This window comes from Nelusetta ayraudi, unplaced genomic scaffold, assembly GCF_046127955.1.
Source record: "Nelusetta ayraudi isolate G7.1 ecotype Tasmania unplaced genomic scaffold, CSIRO-AGI_Nayr_v1 ptg000011l, whole genome shotgun sequence".
NCBI lineage: Eukaryota > Metazoa > Chordata > Actinopteri > Tetraodontiformes > Monacanthidae > Nelusetta > Nelusetta ayraudi.
The window spans coordinates 18,802,951-18,820,437 of record NW_027466061.1 but is presented as its reverse complement, the minus strand read 5'-3'; the positions used below and the strand labels follow the sequence as shown (position 1 = coordinate 18,820,437).

The following is a 17,487-nucleotide window of genomic DNA, read 5'->3' as shown; positions in this document are numbered from 1 at the left end:
TGCCGGTACCTGCGCCGTCGGAGCCACATCTGTCCTGCCTCCCTCTGACGTCACAGGGGCCAGACGGGTGTCCTTGCGCTCCGTGAGCTCGTAGTTGTGAAGCTATCAGCGAGGAGGAGGAGCTGTCAAAGTTTCCCAGCGAAGTAGGGGGAGAAAAAAAAACCTCATTAAACGAGGGACGCACACAGACTGATACCACTAAGATCTCGTCTAAGTTTCGGCGCAGCGGAATATCGCGCTTTTTTACTTTGTCATGGAATGAGAAGAAGTTTTCCAACAGGACCTCCGGGAAAATAAAGCACGATGGCAGCCCGTGTTGCGAAGTGGATCGGTCTCACCTCTCTGCTGAGCCTGTGCTGCTGTGTTGCGGCGGAAAAGAAAGGTATGTGACGGAGACACCGGCGTGGAACGGGACGGACGGCCGCCTCCGTCTCGGATCATCGCGCAGAAATCAGGGCGCGAGCTTAAAATAAGAACCAACCACAAGAACAACTAGATCCGGCTTGTGAACGCGGGGGAAAGTTTCTCGGGCAGAGTCGGTCTCAGGCCGCAGAGAGACTTTCCAGTAAAAAGTCAGGAGTTGAGAGTCACGGCGGGAATCTGACTGATCACCGTTGAGTCAAAGTTCTGGAAAAGATGTGCTCCCGCTGTGTGTGTGTGTGTGTGTGTGTGTGTGTGTGTGTGTGTGTGTGTGTGTGTGTGTGTGTGTGTGTGTGTGTGTGTGTGTGAAATAAAAATGAATCAGTGACGAAGCAACGTGCCTTAATTTGCCCCAAGCTGCTCCTGCTCCTGCTGATAATGATGCAGGAGATGAAGTCAGTTGTGAAAGTCACTGTAAAATTCTCTTTAACTTGTGAAAGCAGTTATTTTTTCACCCCTCGCCTGCGTCATGCAGTGTTTGGCCCATTTGTAGGTAAATTTAGACACAAATCTGGGCCGCCGCTGTCACCTTGAAACGTGTCGCAAACGTTTGTTTTAGGCATTCGTCAGCCTGCGTCTCACAATAACACAAAACCTTGCATCTGTTCTGACGTTGCCGCCTTCCTGCAGATGCTCCCTCCTGCCCTGGGTGACGTTGAAATGCATCTGTATCTAAAAAGAAAAAAAGAAAAAAAAAAAGCGTTGCATGCTGACAGTTGGTGTCTGGTCCTCAGAAGGAAATTTGATCAAAAGAGTGAAGACAGTCGCTTCATTCCGCTTGACAAATGAAATCATGCAGGGAGTCTGGAAAGTGGCTGTGGAAGCTTTGGCCTTGGAGCAACAAAGGTCACTGAAATCTAATGTAGCCTTGACATGGCTGTGTTTTGACTGCTCACTCACAGCTTTCTTACCCTGCGATGCCTCTCCCTTTCTACAGCCATATTCCGTCTCTGTCTTCTGTGGAAAACGCGAGAACACTCCCCAAAAGATTTTTCACATGCACGGGAAGGAGGCCCGACTGCGGTTAAATTAGCCATGATTAAAATTGTAAAAATATTTAAACGAGTTCCACATGCAGCTGAGAAGTGAGTCAGCTCTCATGAAGACCAGATGTCATATGGCAGAGAAAGTGACCAGAGGTATCACTTTACTGCCTCTATAATGACTTTGACTTCCTTTTCGCATGAATCATCGGACTCCACTTCACTGTCCACACACAATCCAACTGTAACCCTCCCAACACCCCTCCCACCCCCCACCCCCACCCCCCGCACACACACACACACACCCCACACACCCCACACCCACTGCCCCTATTAGCAGATAAGAAGCGCGCTCAATGTCGGCGGAACACGTGCAGTTCACATCTTTCCTGTCTGGATCCGACCGTCAAGCACTTGGCTTTTAGAGATCGGATCTTTCTGCAGGCCTGGAATCTCTTTGGCCTCATACATTTTTGATTAAGTTCTTAAACTTAATCAAAATTGGGAGTGAACGTCTGCAGAAGCAGCCGTGGCTGTTTTCGTATGTGTGAGCTCTGCCATATGCTCCTTAGACACTTTTAGTTGTTGTTGTTGGTGGTGGTGGTGGTTTGTGTTTTGCCAAAGAGAGGTCGCATGTTTCTGCGGCACCTGGTGTTTTCTGAGCACACAGTGTCCATTCACGAGTAAAATGGGTTTGACCTCCAGTTATTGCGTACAAACTCTGGGGGAAAAAAACATTAAATCACCCAAAAGCAGCTCTTTGGGTTATATTTTTTTTAGCCCTAATTTGTTTTTATCAACAAGCAACGACAGAAAATACTGAAGCTATTGTTTTTTTTTTCACGATAACTGTGTTGCTTGTCGGTTTATTAATTTAGTTCAAATCTTTTTTTCATGCTGAACGTTTGATTCACCTCAGTTCAAACGTCAGCTAGATTGTGGAACACTCTATTTCTTTAACTTTTCATAACTGCCCTCAGACGTAGAGCAACTCAGCGACTGAAATCAGGATTTTACGTTTTTGCTCTATTATGTGCTGCATGAAACTGGCAGTGCATCTTTGAAGAATGCTTCAGTACTTGTGGAAGCAAAACCTCGTGTTTTGATTCTTCATCAAGCGTGGGCTGATCCTGTCACAGCAAGATTTGCACCCTTCCTAAAGCAAAAAAAAGTGCGTCTCCAGACTTAATTTGGAAAATATTTCAGACACTGAAGTGAGTCATCACATCAGTAAAGTCTTTTTCTGTCAGACAAATTGATTGATGGTTGCTCTCGACTTCCGACTCATGGTTTAAGTGAGTGTGGCATTTTTTGAGATGTGAAAACGAAGCAAAAAAAAACCATCATAAAGGATTTTTTTCTATCCGGTGTTGTGACAGTGCACTTTAAGGGTCGCTCATTGCAAGAGGAAGTTTAAAGCAGCCTTTTTTCTTTCTTTCTCAGCCCACAAACAGTTGTGTAATTCTTCAAATTATTCTCCCAAAGACAAATGCTTTCCAAGCACGGACAACAGGCTGAATCTACGTTAGCCAAGTCTGTTGGACCTGAACGTGTTTGCGTTGCTAAGAAGCAAGACAGAACATCTGGTCAGCTGTTTACAGCGAGAAGTGGCAGAGGATTTTGAGGTTGAGGGAAAAACTTGAATGTGATGCATCTCATGGATAACAAAATAAACACTTGGAGTATTGTTTTGAGCGTTCGCATGTGACGTCCTCGCCGCACAGGGATTGGAGGTGTTGCCACATTAGCAGCTCTGATTCCGCCAAGAACAAGGCAACTCTAGCGGTTAAACAAGGACGCACTCATTTACCCTCCCTGCAATCAATGCTCCGCTCAGCCCCGCCCCTCTGGGAGGCTCCGCGGTCCAAGTGCATCTTTGGAACTTTGCGTTTAGGACATCTAATGCTTTGGGCTTCTCCATGTGTTGGAACATGAAGCTCTGGGTTGTGGGGAGTACAGTTGAAAGAGACTGGAGGAGGGTGGAGCGTTTGTGTTAAGCAACAACAAAACCAGAATGTGAAAACACTTTTCTTGTTGTTGTTGTTCTTCTTCTTCTCCTTCTCCTTCACTCCTTATAAACTCATAAAACCATATTTCGCCACAGCATATTGACTGTGTATAAATCTTTCTACAGTGTTATTAGTCAGCAGACTTTCCTCTTCAGAAGTCCTTTGTTGTGTTGTGTTGTGTTGTTTGGATGTTTCTGAACAGATAAGTCTGACAACCTTGGCCAACGAAGTTGATTCTGGTTCTGATTTTCCTCTGCTCGCTATCATTGAGTTTGTCAGTTTAGACCCAATTGAGATGTCATAAATAGATGCTTATTGTCAAAAACGTGACTTTTACTCAGAATAACTACGTGGACCTGTGCATATAATCTTAACACAATAAATTGTTAAACTATTTCTGCCAGCTACATTTTTTTCACAAGTGCAGCCAACAGCCATCTTTGTTGGTGGTGTTGTCAGGAAGACACTGGAGCCCTAGAGGTTCAGACACAAGGTTTGATAACAGACATGGCAGATAGCAGCCACTCGCACAGGAAGCCCACCTGTCATGTGACCACAGCGGTCAGACGGTAAAATCTGGAACAATGAAGGAGTCCTTTGTTTGTCGTTATCTGTGGGGAGCCTCTAAATAATACTCATATCTTTGGTCAACAGCCGACTGCAAGTAATCTCCGCTCTGATTTATTACCCCGATGAACATTAGACGGTGGTATTGTAATGTACCCTGATTTTTATTTTATGGTATTCTACTGTACACTGTGTGAGGTGGTGCTGCGTTACAGGGGCTCATCAAACTGGGTTGCCAGTTAACCTGTGAGAGATCAAACTAATCTCATGGGCACGTAGATGGCTAAGCCCTTAATCCCTAATGTGAGGCTCTTGTCTTGCGTCGAGTGCAGGATAACCGGCTCATAGCGGTAGACTTTTTCAGAGTTGACGCTCTGGACTTGGGTGAGATTGAGAGATGCACAACACATCCTGACAACTCCAGCTGCCTCGGCTCTGGGTTCATACTTGCTTGCGCATCTACAAAAGTTAAGCTGAATCCTAGAAATGTTTCTTTTTTCAAAGTCTTACAGTGCGTTTCAGCAACCTGACTAAGTGCTTTTCCTGCTGCGTTGTGTTTTGGTGTTTAAAAAGACAGCCGGCCCCATCAGTCATTTTGTTTTCTCCATTACTCTAAGAAAAAGCGTGTCTTTTATTTTCATCAAAGCCCACTTCCTTGGCCCGAGATGAGTGTGAGGACAGTGAAATATATGTTTTATGATGCCTGTAACTCTAGAATATTAAGGCCCTAAAGTGGGCGGAACTTGCGTACCTCTGCTACTTCTACTACTGCAGTCTTGCCAGTCCACTGATGACCTTCCCAGACTTCCATCTGCTGTAGCCGTTGCTGGAAATATGACCTTTTTTTGATTTTGTCCGTGGGAGCTGGAGGATAATTTCCCATCGGTCTCCTGCCTGGTTTTCGGAAAGCGCACCGTGTCTGAGTGGTGGAGATTTTTCAGGAGCGGGTTTGGGTTTCACTCTGGGACAATGGTGGCTCTGTAACAGGGCAGGTTGCCGGACGGCACTGATACTATTGTTGCCACTCACCAGACGCACCTGAGGCCAGAAATGTGTGTCACAGATAGAGAACACAGAAGTCGAGTGGTTTTTCTTCTTTTTAGATTTCAACTAACCCTTTGTACAGTTTCTGCCACAAGGATTCATCTGAATCGAGTGTGCCTTTTGTTTAGCCTCTGAAATCTGGTGGTGAAGCACTTCTCCAGTTCTCCATTAATTGCACGTCTGGTTGTGGCTGCTTTCAGTCTAAACAACTCACAAGCCTCGGCCTCAGGTTTCGCTTTCATGTCTGGAATTAATATTTAACACAAAAAAAAAACCAATGCTGCTTGCTTTAACTTTGATTTCAATTATTTAAAGCCCATCCTTTGTCCTGACAGTGTTAATCAGTGTTTACTGTTTGTAGCTGAAGCCTAATAAAAGCCATTCTTCAGCTCTTGTACATCCACCGAGAACAAAGCTTGGAATAAGTGAGTGAGCGTGGTTACTCATTGAGCCACGCCGCTTCCTCTGTTTGTACATGGTAACAAAGTGATCCGCTGCATTTATGGCCTTTCCATGATCCAGTGGCTGTGCATGGAGTCTCCAGTGGAAAGAGAACATGGAATTCATGTTGGAAAAAGGGCCTTCTCCTATCTTCCCATCTCATCAGGTGCGGTGTCAGGTTAAGAGAGAGGCCCTCTGCTCCACCTGAGGTTTGTTTTTTGTTTTTTCTGCATCTACATATTTGAAGTTAGTTGATGCGAGAGAAGAGGATGCAGAGAAGGTTAGATGAGAGGCAGATGATTGGCTGAGGCAGCCAAGGGAACAGCTGGAGGAAGAAGAAGAAAATATTTTTGATTCCATTTAACTGAAGACTTGTTTAGAAGTGATCATATGATTTTTGAGGCTGTATTCAAGGACACTTTACAGTAGTTTTACGTTTTTCTTTCTTTTTTTACTAAGCCAAATAAGGGAGGAGGGTAAACACAATACTCCTGTTGGCATAAAAAGGTGAGTCCAAATATATTTTCGTTCTTTTTGTTTTTGTGCTATGGAAGAAAAATACCAAATTCCAGATAGATAGTAAAAATTTGATATCTCTCAGTGTCTGACCATTTGAATCTCCTTGCAATTTTTTTTTCTTTTTCTTAACTGAGTAGTTTTAGAATGTGTTTTGTCAGGCTGGGACAGCTGAAACAGCCGAGGGTTCGGCTTTAGAGGTGAGGGAGCGAAGATGGAAAATGGGCACCGAACCTGGTCTCGTCTTTGAGGCTTTCAGCCCAAATGAAAACAGTTGCTGGAGCTCAGAGAATCTCACAGCTTCACTGAAGTTCAAACTTTGCTTTGGCCAAGATGTTTGAACATTTCGCCCACTCCAGTCGAGCTTATTAGGATGGAAATACTGTCTGATATTATGAAGGCTTAAAAAGAACAGGAAGCAGACAAGAGATGGGGGCTTTTTTCTTTTCAAGTTGCTATATTTGTATTTGGCACCGCACTGTCAGAATGCAAATACAACATTGATATTGATTATTTTGTGACATTCATCCTTTTAAAGTTAAGCATCTCTACAATGTTTTCCAATACTTTTTTTATTCTTTTTTTTTATTTTTATTTTTTTTAATTTTTTTACAATGTTGCTGCCTCTTCAAACAGAAAGACAGATGTGATGTCTTCTCTGCTGACCCACTTGACAGCTCATTCTGAGGAGCGCAGCTTCTCGCACTGTGCGCCCAGAAGAGAAATCCGCCACGGGGAAAGGACAATGGCCACACAAACAAATCCCCATCTAAGAAAATTCCAGAAGAAAAAGCATTGGTTTAAAGGCGTTGGCCGCTCTCTGCAACTTACTTCCTTATTAACATTTAACTGCTTCCTGTGTGCCCCTTTGCTCTACTAAACTGAAAGGTGTTTGTTGAAATCGCAACATGCTTGCCAGGTTCTGTCTGGTTTTTCCATTTAAAAAAACAAAACAAAACCAAAATTGATTCTTGCAATCAGGATGGAGATCCTGCATGTTTAATTTGCGAGGCAGGGAGGGAGGGGGATGGGAGGGAAAAAGAGAGGGAGGGAGGGGGACTTCCTACTTTACATCCTGATTATACGGATGTTGGAGCTCCACAGCAGCAATACCTGGAGAACTATTCTTTTTCCATCAGTTTGCATGGCCTTGGATTAGTTCGCTGCTTAGATGTTAAGTATTCATTCTTTTTGCAAGCTCATTCTCCTCAAACACAGAAAGGGTGAAATTGAATTTGTAGAACTCTATGTATATGTGGCTCATTTCCTTTTCAGATAGACTCTCAAATTGAATAATTGAGCACATAATCATGTTGAAAAGCCTTGGATCATGCTTGTGTGATTGTTTTGATAGCTGGACTCCAGGAAAAAAAGAGTGTTTTCTTTGACAAAGTCATTAAAGCATTACACGGTTCACTAGGGGGGGCGTGACAGAATTTGATTCGAGAGTCAGTTCAGACCCTCCATTTTATTTTTTACAGGTAGCAAGTACAGGTACTACCCAGAAAATTAGAATATCCTGAAAAGGTTGTTGTATTTCTGCAATTCAACTTAAAAGGTGAATTTGACATATTATAAAAACAAATAATATGCAAATCGATATATTTCAAGTTTTTATTTCTTTGGATTTTTCTGAACAGGTCTTACAGCTTAAAAAAAACCCTCAAATTTTCTAATAATTTCTTTTGAGTTTGTGGGTTTGTGGTTTTAATAAGCTGGAAATCTTAATCAGCAAAGTTACAACAAGGTGCTGCTTGAGATATGTGAATTTGCGTGTAATGGCTCATTAAAATTTGTTGGTTTCATCTTTTATGTTAAGTTGCCAAAATAAAACAACTTTTACCCGACATTCAAATCTTTCGGGTATTACCTGGTATTGACAAGTTAAACAAAAACAGACCGCTGGCTTTGTCACATCTTGGTGGAGCCTGCCGAGGGAAAAACAAACATCCTCATTGATGTTTTATCTTTAGCTTTAGGCTGCACTTTTGTGCTCCGACTACATTGGAAAAATTGCTACTTTGCTACTCTCTTTGGCAGAGTCAACATCAACAGACGCGCGGAGCCAGTGATACTTTTATCGCCTCCGGGTTCCCTCGTCTAGACCTCCTGTCACATCTCTTTGCCTGGACCTGGTGTTGACGCGTTGCAGATTTTTGAACTTGCTGCCTACAGTTGGTGTTGGAGTGTCTCCAAGAAAATGTTAATAAGGGAGAAATAAAGCCAAAACACGTAGAGAGGTGGATGCATGGGAAGCTTGAGAAGGGAACAAAGAAATGCACCGGCTAAAATAATTTCTCATCCAGCCACCAAGCTTGAGTAAAATTTTTCCGTTCCCCAGCCGACAGAAGTCTCTGCACAAAAGGTTCTTTATTCAGGACTTTGTTGTCCTCTTAGACACAAGCTTATCTGTCTTCTTTGACCTTAAAGTGCCATGTAGACACGACTTTACAACCCTGTGTCAACAGTGAGGAGAAAGGCATGTCTGTTGGAAACAACCCACGTTTGTGTTTGAGGAAACAGAATGCATTAAGAGTTTTGTTGCGCTATATGTTGAATTAAAACGTGGAGTCCTATGAGCATCAGTAGAAAAAAGATAGCTCAGCTAGCTGCAGGTAGTGCGTCTGTAGACGCATAAGCAATAAAAGCTCTCATTAGAGGAATAGTTTGATGCTATACCTTGACAAAATGCTTGTAGTAGCAGCATTACTTGCCAAAACAAGCAATGCTGTGTAATTTGCCCATTTTGTTAGCATGCTTATGTTTGCTAAAATGCTGTTACCCTTGGACCCAACACAACTTAAACAGAAACCTTGCAAGTCATTTGGATGCATCCTTCGGGAAGCATTATTGTCCATATGTTCCTCTGGCCCAGGCAGTGGTTGTCTGACCATTTGAATCAAACTGATTTTATTCAAGTCAAACTTTTTACTTAAAAGAGAGTTTAAAATGCTCATCTGAAAAGCAGATGCGTAGCAGTCTGCCCCACACTGGAGCTGAACTTTCATGGGTGGACTCCAGTGGTCTCACGAGACTCCCATGAGCCCACCCTAGCAACCTTATCACTTCACCATCCTTAGAGCTAAGTTTAGGGGGAAACAAATGATTTTTAATCAAAAAGCTTAACATCATAAAATTGAGAAATTCTGCAATATTAGGGGCGGGGGGGATCAAGTGAGTAATCTCCTTATGGACCATTGAGGTCTGACTCTGGCAAGCTAATAACACGCTGTCCTTCCTTATAACTTAGCTCTCACTGAATTACGACAACAAGGATGATAGAACTTTTGGCAGAGTAATTGCCTCAGGGTGTGTGTGAGGCAAGCGAGTGAAGATGTCGGGCCTTTTCCTCACCAAGGTTCCAGAGTTTTACAAGGTATCATCAGCACTCATTGATTTTGTCTGCATCATAAAACCTATCTAAACCCAGCTTTTTATAGACGGGGAGACGCTGCACTGGTCACAGCGCGCTGGCTGGACCTGTGACTTGTTTGACTGTGACAGCACTAAAACATAATGCACTGTGAACACAACAAGGCTCACGTGGTACCTTTTCTAATTGCCCACTAAGTTTCAACCACTCCAACGCTTGGGTGAGCATAGAATTAATTTCCTGGTAGAACCTTGAGCGGAACATCTTCATTACCACATGTTTTTCTAATTGAAACCAGAGGCCTGTAAAAAAGAAAAAACTATGGAAAGAATCACGCTCGCTCCACTTGCAGCGTTTCCCACCATAAAAATGGTGGAACTGACCCTTGCAAAAGGTTGTCCAATAGAGCATTCTGTGAAGGACATTATTTATATGTTACGAGTGCTATAGCACCCCACCACCTGGATCATATTACAGCCTTGTTTAAAGCATCTCTAATCTTAATCAAAATCTACCACTTTTAATTCTAGAACAAACCACTTTGGCTTGAACGAAAGGTGGAAAATGGTTCCCCTGGCAGAAATACCCTGGAGTGTGTCACTGGACCAGTGCCAGGCAGAGGATTAGGCTCCAGGTCCCACATCTAGTAACAACAATCTCTCACTCTGAGCTGATTGGATGCCTGCCTGACACAGTTTAATATGAATTGCCTTGTTTCTTTCTTTTCAATCCTGGTATTATTTCTAACACAAGGCACCCATAAGATTACTTACAGATTAAAAAAACAATTGAAAAAATATTTATTTTTTTATTTTTTTATTATTATTTTTTTTTTGGGGGGGGGGGTCAAGGAATGTTGGAACGATTATTTAAAAAGATGTTTTAGAACAATATTTCCACATAAGTTGTCTTTTTGTTGTTTATTTTTGTCTCAGTTTTTGTCTGTCTGCAAGTCAGATGCTTTGTGTGAGTAACAAAGCCTGCTCTGTTTTTAGGTCGCCTTATTAATGGTCTGTCAGTATATGTATATATATATATATATATATATATATATATATATGTTTATATATATATAATAAAAAAAGTCCCATCACCAGATCCACAAACACGGAGCAGGAAACGCCATTCAACTCCTTCAGCCAACTACTGTTTTCAAGGTTAAGTCAACATGTTTGCACAGATGTTCAGTATTAGCATAAATGTTTCCCCCCTAATTATAAGTTAATTATTACATTCAACTTAAATAACGCACCTATGATCAAACTGGGACCAAAGGGAAATTATATTATTATCGTTTTTCGCTCTATTGGACCGTAGGAAAATTATTATTTTGAGACCTTGGCGGACGACCGGTTGGCCTCCTTCGATCACAGTCGGGAGAGTTTGTAGCGTGTTTGACGCACACTAGATCCTAAGCCAGGTTCCATGTGTTCAGCCGTGTAGCTGATAGCGAGAAAATGGGCTCGCCTGCCAAGCCTGATGCCTTTGATGAATGATGCAAAGCAGCCAGCGCCTAGATTGTGCAAGAGCCCCTCTCTATCTGTGGGGTGGCCTTAGAACAACCCGCCTCCTTCATTCATAATCATCTTCAACAAGCTCACACATTGTCTCAGAGCTTTGTCAACCCTGTGTGATGTGTTCTTTCTTCTTCTTTACTTGTACCAACACAGGATAACGTCTTGCACGGTACCAATGGTTGAAATCTGAGCCACAGGCTCGTGGTAGAGGTGTTTAAAAGACAAACACTCGTGGTTGTTTGTCAGTGCTTGCAGACGGGACTATTTCAGTGGATATAAAGTTGTTTGGAGAAAATAGCCTGTAAAGATTTTAGCAGACCCATCAGGGCCCCTTGGCTGTGGTACTTGGCAGTGCCCCCTCTGTTGCATTTTAAACATTTCAGCTTAATGCGTCATCGGGGCTGCGTAGCTCAGCTCTTCCTGTGCAAATTAAATTGGTCATGCTTTTGGTCTGTCCAGTGCGCCCTGTTACAAAATAACCTCGGAGAAAGTAGGAGAGCTCCTCACTCGGAGGAACCGAATGTCCCTAACATCTGGCCCCAACCCTGCACTGTGATGAGGAAGAAACGACTCATCAGTGGGCCTAAGGGCGATGTGTGAAGCGGAGGTTGAATTGGTGAGTAAGGGCTGAGCCACGGAGTCCAGCTTACTGATGCAAACCCCAGGGCTTTTAGTGGAATATTCCTTTTATGGGGTCTCTCTGCAAAAGAGTCCTGCGGTGCGGCACTGGTAGAGAAATGACTAAGGCCGGCAGCGAAGTTTGTTGGCAGGCCGCGCTGCGAGAAAGCAGCGGTCAGGCCTAAGCAGAAATGAGTCTGTCAGCAATTGGGCTAAAAATAATAGAAGCCTCGAGCACGACGGCTGCCTCAAAGATTGTCTGTTGCCTTTGTTTAGGTGAGGAGTCTGGCGAGCGCAAGCCGTCTGTCTGACGCACCTCAACCTGGGCCCGCTCGACACTGGGAATGTTGAAACAGGGAATCAGGGGATTCCCGTATCACAGCTGCTGTCTCCTGCCGGAATGACTTGTGAAACGTGTGGGTTTTTCTGCACTTGCCCCACTTTATGTGTCCTTTCTGCCTCTCTATACGTGTCTTTCTCCACTCTTCTTTTCCGTGCAGTGGTTCACTGTCGTGGCGGTGGTGTTTTGGGGTGGTGTAGGGTCCGGGGGATGAGGGGTGAGTCTAGTGGGCAGTGAGTTAGCGGCAGTAGCAGCAGCAGCAGCCGCGTGCTTGCCGCCCACTCCCTTTCCAGTCTTCCTCTCTTGCTTCCTGTGGGACTCAAGAGGAGAATGGTTTTAACATGGAAGGAGGGGAAAAGGGAGGTGTGTGTGTGTGTGTGTGTGTGTGTGTGTGTGTGTGTGTGTGTGTGTGTGTGTGTGTGTGTGTGTGTGTGTGTGTGTGTGTGTGTGTGTGTGTGTGGAGGGACAGAAGGGAGGGCTGCCTTGGCCAGTAGGGGCTTTGAGCAGGGAGAAAGTCTGAATGTTAAAGAGGAATTGGGGTAAATGTTAGGAGTTTTCGGGAGAGTCGCGGGTGCATTATTGGAATTTAAATGGGGCTGAGGGCCTGATGGAGGTTTTGTGAGTTTTGTGTCGCACAGGAGTGGAATTGTTTGCCGTTTCTGGAGGCCTAATGGATTTAGCAAGCAGGCTTGTGGGAGAATTATCCAACTAATGATATTCATCGCTATAGATTGCGTCGGCCACCACGTTGGGCCCCTTGCATTTTGGTCTGAGATGCAGGAATGCGGCCGTATTTACACATGTCAAATAAATCATTTCAGTGCCTGGTGATTTATACCTTTTTTCTATTCATCTGCTGTCTTTTTATGCTTTACTGATCCCTTTCTTGCGCTCCCATGAACATTTTTCAGCATTATTGTATCACTGGCCACAGAGACAGATGTGCAATGGGTTGAGCATCAGACTATCATGTCCAGCACAAGTGTGGTGAAAAAGAAATTGTATTGGTTATATTTTTCATTCATAGTTATTTAGTCGTTGATTACTGCAACTACAACTGATGGTCCTTAGAAAAGAGTTGCGTATCAACAGATTTCCTATAAATTGTGACGTGTGCGTATGTGTTTGTGAAGGAGTTGAATTTGATTTTTCCTCACACCGAGGTGCAGCATAAACACGGCGATGAGTCCAGCCACAGGTATCTGGAGTGTCTCAGTCGCTGGTCGAGCCTGCTTGTCAGAAACGGGGGTGTAAACATGAGCCTTTTTGCTCTTTATTTGGTCACTTTGCTTCCACAGCCTGAACTCCGCTGGCTGCACTCAGACTCGGTGTTCACGCCGAGTCGATGCCGTCGGACTGTTTAGAGGACGGGTGACGTACAGAGTGGGATTCCTCACGTTGCAGCTGCTGGTTTGGCTGTCTGTCCCCTGCCTCAGCCTTCGCAGAGAGGTCCGACTGGTTCGTGCATCAAGTGTGAGGTTTTACACCCTGTCGCCACAGTTTGACCCCGTGGCTGGCTGCGAGGTCCCCACATTAATCTCTCAGCTCGCCTGACCTCGAAACCGCTGCCTTGAGCTTCTCTGTTTCTTTTGTGATCTCACTTCCTGTCCGTGAGCTTTTTATTCCCCCAGTTGTCCGTCATGTCCTAAAGAGCATGTCCTCCTCCACTGGAGACAACAATTAGCGACCATCTGCTCCGGCATCACGGGGCAGAATGTGGAAGTCCAGAAGAATCAAACTTCCTGAGATGTCAAAGAAGGCTTGTGTTGCTGCGCTCACTGAGCGCTCACTGTGGACTGTGAGGGAAGGTGGGGGTGGGGTGGGGAGGGGTGGGGTTTGGGGGGGGTGTTCTCAGTCTTCCAGTTCTTATTGGCCCCCCTCTTTTTTTTTCTCTGAGGCCCCAAGATGTTTTCTCTGAGGGATTAGTGCATCTCCCACGCAAAGGAAGACGGCGTTTCCTCTGTACAAAAGAGCAGGATATCGGGACTTTTGTCAGGCTGTAAAGTGTGTTTATGTGAACGTACAGCCGGGCGAAAAAATGAACGCACGGCCGCCAGTACGCAGCAGGCTCGTGCCGCAGGTTACAGCTTTATGTGACATTTGATCTCATCCAAACTGTCAGTCAGCCAAATGCATGCAGAGAGTAAAGGAAAGTGACCCCCTTCCTGTCAGTGTCAGTGGATATAGGCTGCAGGAGATTCATGGCCCTCTGAAATCTGAAAATCTGGAAAATTTAAAGGCGGAAAATCGAGCCCTGGGCTGTAAAGTGAGGTCAGTAAAAATAAATCCTCTCCCCCAAATCTGCTCAATATCGCCTGACCAAACTGTGGCCGAGACGCACGCTCGGGGTTCACCATAATTTACCTCTGAATGAGGGAATGAGTAACGGCTTGGGTTGTGTTATCAGTGCTGAGTGCGGATGATCGAATTATGCTAGATACCTCGCTGTAATGCTGTTGACTCAGAGAGAGAAATAAACAAGCCGTGTCAGCCGGCGATGCCACTTCCCATTAATTCTCACTAACTTTCCAGAAAACCTGATTATACGACTCTGGACACGACCTCATTGAATTGCAGGTAGTGGACGAGGGGACGCGAGTGCAGGGAAGCCCCTGCGTTGTCTGTCGAAAAAGACACAAGGCACGATGATTTCACCGCACGGGAGAGAAGAAAGATGGAAAACCTTCTGCACGATTCCCCCTGTGGGCAAAATAGTACAATGTTGCACCCAAACACTTAAATGAGACCTCAAAATGCAGCTTTTCCTTTGGTTGGTTTTGGTCTGCAACTTTGTACGTCCGATCGCACCATGTTTAGTTAATGTTTCATAAATGTTTGTAAATGTTATCTTGCTGTGGTTTTATACTGTGCCTTACTTCTTCCTCTGTCAAAAAAAAAAGAAATGAAACAAAAACAAGTTCCAAGCTGTTTAACAGCCTGATGCCAAAACCCTCTAATATAATATATGAGATGATTGAAATGAGATGGAAACATGCAGTGTGTCTGAACGCAATGCAAAAGTCCCTTAACGTTTAAAATATACATATTAGTAGAGAGCTGCTCTCTATGGTTGCAGCCAGTTAGCTAAATAAAATGATGAAAAAGTCAAAGTGTTAGCAAGTCGAGAGCGTCATGCAATAATAAAGAACTGATGGTCAAAATTCTTGTGGATACTTCAGACAGGAAGTGCTGCAGTGAGTGTTCCAAAGCAGTTTGTGATTGAAAATGTTGACATTTCCAAATTTTGAACTTTGGAGAATGAAAGATGTCATTTCAAGGCATCAACCTTCGGTCTGGTTATATGCTTTTGCTATTTCCCCCCCCCCCCCGAATTTCCTGTTACCTGAACTTTTTTTTCTTCGCAGCCATTAGAGAGGAGGCTCGACTTCTCTGCCATATGAGTGTGTGAATTCTCATCTCCGGTGCGGTATTTAAGCTTGTTTTCACTGCACACCTGAACAATAGCCTAATTATGGGAGGCAATTTGCCATATTTTTCAGCGAACGGGGCAGAGCACATAGCCTCAAGAAACAAATCCCTACCGCACACCCTTTGTCTTCTAACACGAGTCCCCAAGTAAACAGTAGGAGAGCGATATGCGACCGCACATTACAACTGGGTGACGAAGGATCTGGTTTATCAACTGGTTCAGCAAGTCCCTTTTGTGTTTGACTGACAGCTGATCAGTGCAGCTTAATATTTCCACCCCGTGCAGCATTGCACATTCAGATACAGTCATTACCAGTGCACCCGCGCGCGCGCACACACACACAGGTGAGATCAGACCAGATCTGACACTCCCTGTTCTGAGCACTGAACTCTTCTCGGATATTTTATGACGACAATACAGCTGCAGGAAGTGAAGAAATCCCTAATTGTTGGCGTTTGTCACTGTGACAGTTACGTCACAGCAAGACCCAACCTTAATTTTTAAAACCCTGTGTTAAGGACATTTGATGAGTCACAAATGTGTCACATGGAAAAATAACTATCAGGGTTCCCAGACATTTTTCAATCTGTGCTAGTCTCACTGCTGGCTCATCCCAGGGCTTCTCAGATTGCTCAATCTTTTATGGCACAACTATCATAGATACTGTGAAGGAGGTGCCTTTTTATTTGCACACACCTACATAAAAAAAAAGCAGTAGGGTGCAATGAAAGCCATGTTGCAGGATAGTGTTATGAAAAACATGGCAATTTTTCAATAGCAGATGTTAAACAACATGTTGGCTCCATCCTCTCTCTGTTTTCACAGTACCACCACAAAGTGCTTTACTGTACAAAGCTAATTGTGAAAACAGATGTTTGAATTGATGCGGAGAAGCCGCCATTGGAGTCAAGTGCAACGGAGGTGTTCTTTTTTTGATGAAACTGTGACATTTTCTAACCTCCCTGCATTGCAGCCTGGCCTTGTTTCTGTGTTGCAGCCCAGCGAGAAAGTCACTTTACGGTCACAGAATACTAGGTCATTTGCCACCTGCAGTGGAGTTATGAAATCAACAAACTTGAGCTGAAGGAGAGTGTTTACAGTGGCCCCACTGCTCCTTACTTGAGCCAACCAACATAGCCTATTTTCTTTTCCCCCTCCTTAAACACAAGCAGGAAGTTGGACCTTTAGTCACCTGCTTTGTGCAGAGGTTTTACTGCTTACCATAAATATTAACCAGAGAATAACATTCAGACAGGAAGGAGGCCGAGTGTCTGCCACAGGCAGCGGTGAAACGCAACTACATATCGCAGAGTGACTCATTAAACCAATTAACCGTCATCAGCATCCCCTGTTTGCCAAACGTCATATCTCATTGCCAAATTAGGTTGATTGATATTCAGCGCTGCACAACCTTTTTGTTTATTTATTACAGTCAGATTTCGCAGTCCGGGCAATAATTAGGCGGCTAATTGCATCTCGCCAGACTCCCCTAATTAAAATGGTCAGCTCGCTCTCACCGCTCTGCCGCTGTTGCTGTGGCGTTCGGGGCTGCTCCTCTTGCAGGGCTAATATCAGCACCAACCCGCAGGGACAAAACTAATGAGGGGGAAGAGGAGGCAGCGAGGCAGGCAGCTGTTTGTGCGTGTAATTCTTGCTGATTGGGTGCCGGGCCGCTGTAGGCTCACGCGGATTCACAGCGAGCGCGGCGGCATGTGTGAACGGTGCTTTGCATTATGGGGGCCAAAAAAAACAAAACAAATTGGCTGCAGAAAGATGCTAGCATGCCATTTTGCCCCTCAGAAATACTTGGGTGCGATTAAATGAGCTGCTCTGTGGGGAGGTGTGTCGAAGCTAATGTTTTGGGCGTCTTTGCAAGTCAAGAGCTGACATGTTGTGGAATGTGACCCGGGAGTCATTACAAACCATGATTCCTATTAAATGGGCGGAAGGATTGTTTTGTGTCTGGTGGAACTGTTGCTTAAGTTAGCACATCAATTAGGACTTTCAAGAGGGAAATCAATCATGCAATTATTATTTGTGCACTGGGGCTGTTTGCAAGCATGTGGGGCCTTGTGTGTGTATGCGTGTGTGCTGTGTTGAATACAGCAGACTCTCTCTGCGCTGCCAGTTCAAACCTGTCCAACCAGCTTAAGGTGTAACTTCTTATGGCTGACATACTTCCATTCACGATCCATTCAGGAAAAATGGGCAGCTTTTCTCATTGGTCAT

General features: G+C 44.4%; 1 protein-coding gene across 2 annotated transcripts in view; it reads left to right on the top strand.

Annotated features, from left to right (window-relative positions):
- egfra (epidermal growth factor receptor a (erythroblastic leukemia viral (v-erb-b) oncogene homolog, avian)) overlaps positions 1 to 17,487 on the top strand; it is a 40,477-nt gene continuing 22,990 nt past the window's right edge. The window contains exon 1 of one of the 2 annotated variants that reach the window (XM_076021680.1): positions 1 to 382. In XM_076021680.1, coding sequence (XP_075877795.1) covers positions 304 to 382 — 79 coding nt within the window. In that variant the 5' untranslated portion in view covers positions 1 to 303. Of the gene's footprint in view, positions 383 to 11,329; positions 11,487 to 17,487 lie in introns of those variants that run through there. The other variant, XM_076021681.1, reaches the window with a different exon arrangement.